Source organism: Salvia splendens, chromosome 6, assembly GCF_004379255.2.
Source record: "Salvia splendens isolate huo1 chromosome 6, SspV2, whole genome shotgun sequence".
Lineage (NCBI taxonomy): Eukaryota > Viridiplantae > Streptophyta > Magnoliopsida > Lamiales > Lamiaceae > Salvia > Salvia splendens.
Genome location: NC_056037.1, coordinates 12815380 through 12820892, shown reverse-complemented (window position 1 = coordinate 12820892; position 5513 = coordinate 12815380). Strand labels below are relative to the sequence as shown.

The following is a 5513-nucleotide window of genomic DNA, read 5'->3' as shown; positions in this document are numbered from 1 at the left end:
AGAGGGAGTATATAATAACGGGATTGAGTATGTATAACTCATTAATTTTAAGATGATCTTTGTTTAGGATTAATTAAATTGGATTTTATGTAAATATTGGATTACATAAATTATGTTTGAAATAAATTTAATAATGTATTTGATTGATAAGATTGAAAATATGACTAATAGTATAAATTTTAAGCTTATTTATTATAATCAATTTTTAATTAATTAACCAGCTAGTTAATTAAATTAAAAATTAAGTCATCATTAAATCAAATCAAATATTAATAATAGTTTATTTAAATGTTGAAATTTATTGCTTACACTATACATAAATCAAATAATCTTTTAATCTATTTATAGTAAACTTTGCTGACTTGATTTTCCTCCCATCTTGGTGTTGATTTGATCCACTTTATAACATGATAGAAATTAGGATGCGGAAAGTTAAAGGATACAAATGCTATAATTAACGACCATATTATATTGGCTTGGATGATCTTCTTCCAATTGTTGGACATCCTTTTATAAGCTAACCAAGATTATACAAAGAGACGTTATCTTTTACTGTACAAACATTTATTGGACCTATTTCTAGTAAACTTTGATTGAATTTTTTCCAATGTTGCACTTGATTTGATTAACTCAATTTCGGAGACTTGCCATATTATTGGGAATTTTTATACTCTTACACCTAATAAAAATATGGACCTTTTACCTAAAAGGTGGTCCCTTAAAAATAGCCTATTTTATTTTTGATAACTTCTTTTTCCAACTTTAATAAGTGAGTTCCGTTCTCCGCTAACAATACTATAATGATTTTTTTCTTTCTATCTCTTTACTTATCCAATTGTGCAATAAAACACATGTCATCCAGAATGTCTATATTTTTATGGGATGGAGGGAATATTTAATTTGCAATAGTTTTCAATTTAATAAATAGTTTATACTTGTATTTAGCAGCTCTTCAATTTTTATTTGAAAATTTATGCTCATGTCAAAAAGCTTTTTAATTCATCATTACCAGTTTTCACTGATGTCAAAGAGTTAAATCAATAGTTTTTGACTTGTGTTAAAGGGCTAATTTAGATAGTTTTAACTCGTGTCTAGAAGCCAACTAAGTAGCATTTGCTAATATTTAGAAGCCACTTCAATTTTCCATTGACATTTTGTTGTCAGTGTAAAGGAACCACTTCTAGATTTCTTTTTTCTTGTATTAACAATGTTGATGTCATATCATGATAAAAATCCATAGAGTATTATCCTAAAACAATTAGTAATAAGAGTTATACACCATAAAGCATAAAGTGATTATGGTGGTTTCGATTCACTATTTATGTGAATATTGTTATATTTATTTTTGTTTCATTTATCAAACAATAAAAATGTAGTAATTGTGCATCCTGTTTAATTTGTTATTGATCATCTATATTCTTGTTTCTTTTCTCTGATTTTGATTCTTTCTAAGCCAGTATCATGTTACCAAAATGAAATGTTCAGCAACAGGCTACTACAGATGGAAACTCCAAGGCACTAACTATCTCGTGTACGTTATTGATATTAATTATTAGACCGCTCTGAGTAGGTAACAACGTGGGAAAATGAAGAATTGGAATATTAAAGGTGAGGATTGAAAAGGAGGGAAAAGGAAGAAAACTCTAGTATGAAAGTGGGCCAGGAAAGGTGAAGTGAGACCTTTATGAGCAATGCCACATCTACATGCCCTGATCGATAAGGTAATCAGCCAGCCTCTCCACAACCATGTTGCATTGACCTGGCGTGACCGGCTCCTCGTACACCCCGAACACCAGTGCTTGCCCCGACTTCTTAATAGTTATGCCTCCTGACCCCTTCTTCCCGCGAATCACCGCGCCCGGCTCTCCTTGGATCACCATATACTTCGCTCCCCCAAAGAACAAACCGGTCGGGGCCAGCGTCCCGGGCTCCTCAAAGTCGTCCAATATCCCTTTTATCTCTTCCGGCTTCATCTGCATTGAATTTTATCAAACAATTCAGTAACAAAAGAATCATCTCTCATCTACACACACACACACATAATTACCTGAGGGAAGGTGGCGCTCTGGGCCCACACAGCGCCGTCGTGGCCAAGGATGGCCGCCGCAGTCAGTTTCAGCCCAGCCTGCCCTTCGATATCGCACATCAAGTGCTCATCCACGTAAGTTTGCCACGACATATTCAATGCTCTAATTGATATATCTATGTATCATCCTGTTTTCTCTGCTCCATATATATAATATGACATGTTTCCAACTCAAACCACTGAATGGACACTCGTGCGTCTCGCCTTCTATTTCTTTATTATCCTCCGTCTTTATCTCATGGAATTAACCACCCACTATCAATATCATTTCTATATTTAGGGTTCGAGTTACACCAAGCTCTCTCTTACTTAATTATTATGGGATATCATATACTTATAACATTACCATATCTGGCTAGGAAATAAATACAGACAATCACGAATATGAAAGAGAATGAACACAACGAATTGTTTACCCAATTCGATGCAATGTGTATCTACGTCTGGGGCGATGTCAAGCCAATGATTTCACTATATAATTTCAGGATAATTTGACAATAAGGGAGCAGCTCTATTTATAAGCAACTAGAGAGCCATAATTCTAGTCAAACTAGGAAACATATTCCATAAGGAATAAATCTATCACAAGGAAACATACATCAAGGAAAAAACAAGTCCTAAATATGGTAGGAGATATTTTAGGCTCCATAATTAACAATCTCTCACTTGGAGACTAACAACTCATAAACAGCCATATCCTCGTGATCTAATCCCTACATCCGCTTAGCATCGCCTAACCTTCTCTTCAAGTTCCAAGGTCAATTGAAGCTATGCATAGCTTCAATTTCTCTAAGGTCACCACCTTAGTAAACATGTCTGCAGGATTCTCACTTCCAAGTATTTTCTCAAGTTGCAGGATTTTTATCTCCAATAGGTGTCGGATGTAATGATACTTCAACTCCACATGCTTTGTCCTAGAATGAAACGCTGGATTTTTCGTCAAGAAAATAGCACTCTGACTATCACTGTAGAGTATGCTACTCTTGTTCTCCTTCCCAAGTTCATCTAAGAAACTCTGCAACCACACCATCTCCTTGCTTACCTCCGTCGCAGCTACATATTCCGCCTCCGTAGTAGACAAAGCAATGGTCTTGTGCAACTTAGAAGTCCATGAAATAGCAGTACCACCATAAGTAAAAACATACCCGGTTGTGCTTCGTCTCCCATCAAGATCATTGGATGCCAAGTCTGCATCCACATAACCTGCCAGCTCGACATTCTTGTCATTGAAACATAAGACTCTTTCTGTAGTACCTCTCAAATATCGAATGATCCATTTGTCTGTTTCCCAATGTTTCTTACCCGGATCACCCATGAACCGGCTCACTACTCCCACTGCTTGTGCAATATCAGGCCTCGTACACACCATTGCATACATAACACTGCCAATTGCAGAAGTATAAGAAACTTTCTTCATTTCAGCACGATCTTCTTTTGTACTCGGGGACTCCTTCGACAGCTTGAAGTGACTGCCCAAAGGCACACTTACTGGCTTCGAATTATCCAAGTTTAATCTTTCCAAAACCTTACCAATATAAGCAGCTTGCGAAAGATACAATTTTCCTGCCGCCTTGTCACGCTCGATTCTCATGCCCAAAATTTGATTAGCCTCTTTAAGATCTTTCATAGAGAATCGTTCAGACAATTGCATCTTCAACTTATCCATCTCCTTTTGATCACCTCCTGCGATCAACATATCATCAACATATAATAATAGTATAAGATAGCTCTTGTCAAACCTCTTGTAGTAACAACAATGGTCAACATAGCATCTTTTATATCCAATCTCCATCATGAATCCATCAAACTTCTTGTACCACTACTTTGGAGCTTGCTTTAAATCATACAAGCTCTTCTTCAACTTGCACACAAGATTTTCCTTTCCTTTTACTACGAATCCTTCAGGCTGTGTCATGTACAACTCATCCTCCAAATCACAATGAAGGAATTCCGTCTTTACATCCATCTGATGTAACAATAGATTTTCTGCAACTACCATACTCAACACTAAACGAATAGTAGTTAGTTTCACAACATGAGTGAACACATCTATATAATCAATACCATATCTTTACTCAAATCCCTTGACAACCAGCCTAGCCTTGTAGCGCTTGCTACCATCAGCTTCACCTTTGATTCGATAGACCCACTTGCAATGCAATGCATTTTTCCCTTTTGGAAGTTCCACAAGCTCTCATGTGTCATTCAGGAGAAGAGAGACAAACTCGTCATCCATGCCAATTTTCCACCTTCGTTTATCAAGGCCTTCTCCAACTTCTGCATAACACTCAGGCTCACCACCATCAGTAAGTAACGAATAGAAATTAGAGGGCGAGTACCTATCAGGTGCACGTTGCTCACTAGTCTGTTTAGGCAGCGGAATAGTCGGTGGTGGAGTGCTTGGTTCTTCTTCAAGCACCTCTTCAGCATTCTTATTCTCCTTGCTCCCACTCGAGTTTGAGATGTCTAGCTCGACCACTTGGGGCTCATAACTGCTGGGACTCGACGCCACCAATCTATCCGTGTACAATACTTGTTCATTGAAAATGACATCTCTACTGCGAATAACCTTGCGGTTCTGCTCATCCCGGAGTCTATAATCCAACTCATCGCCTCCATAACCAATGAACGCACACTTAATAGATTTGGCATCCAAATTACTTCTCTCAACGGAACTAACATGAGCATAAGCAACACAACCAAAAATGCGTAGGAAAGATAGATTCACCTCTTTTCCTGTCCAAACCTCCTCGGGTATCCGAAACTCCAACAGAACTGATGGACCTCTATTGATTTGGAATGCAGTTGTGTTGACTGCATCTGCCCAAAAATTCTTTGGCAATCCACATTTCAACCTCATGCATCTTGCTCGCTCATTCAACGTTCTGTTCATGCGCTCTGCGATTCCATTATGCTGTGGAGATCCTTTCACAATCTTCTCCATGCAAATTCCATTCTCGGCGCAAAACTCGTTGAACTTTGCAAGTTCATATTCTCCTCCATTATCGAATCTTAAACACTTCACCTTCAGTCCGGTTTCAGTTTCAACAAGGGCTTTCCACTTCCTGAAAGCTTCAAACGCATCGGATTTACTCTTCAGAAAATAAACCCATAGCTTTCGAGAGTCGTCGATGAAAGTCATATAATATTCAGAGCCTCCTAGGGACTTCACAGGTGCTGGTCCCCATAGATCAGTATGGACCAACTCCAACTTCTGTGTCTTCAATTTTTTGCCTCCTCTTGAGAAACTCACCCATGTCTGTTTCCCAAACACGCAATCCTCGCATAGGCCAACTTCAACAATTTTCAGGCTGGGCAGTAAACCTCTTGAGCACATTATCTTCATCTCTTTCTCGCTCATGTGGCCAAGACGACAGTGCCACAAATATGCATTATTTGCCTCACTTGCAAGATCAATGCAATCTTT

At 37.9% G+C, this 5513-nt stretch overlaps 1 protein-coding gene across 1 annotated transcript; it reads right to left on the bottom strand.

Moving 5' to 3' along the window:
- Nucleotides 1-1506: 1506 nt before the first annotated feature.
- On the bottom strand, nucleotides 1507-2189 carry LOC121807491 (profilin-3-like). Its single transcript, XM_042207729.1, has 2 exons — nucleotides 2048-2189; nucleotides 1507-1973 (listed from the first exon to the last, which is right to left on the bottom strand). Exons 1-2 carry the CDS (start codon nucleotides 2177-2179, stop codon nucleotides 1701-1703), a joined length of 405 nt encoding a protein of 134 aa, XP_042063663.1. The 5' UTR covers nucleotides 2180-2189; the 3' UTR covers nucleotides 1507-1700.
- Nucleotides 2190-5513: the final 3324 nt, after the last annotated feature.

Excerpts from the sequence above, each read along its gene's own strand:
- LOC121807491 (XM_042207729.1), bottom strand. The coding sequence starts at position 2,179 with ATGTCGTGGCAAACTTACGTGGATGAGCACTTGATGTGCGATATCGAA. Across the intron at positions 1,974-2,047 it reads AGAGCGCCACCTTCCCTCAG|ATGAAGCCGGAAGAGATAAA; the intron begins GTAATTATGTGT and ends AATTCAATGCAG.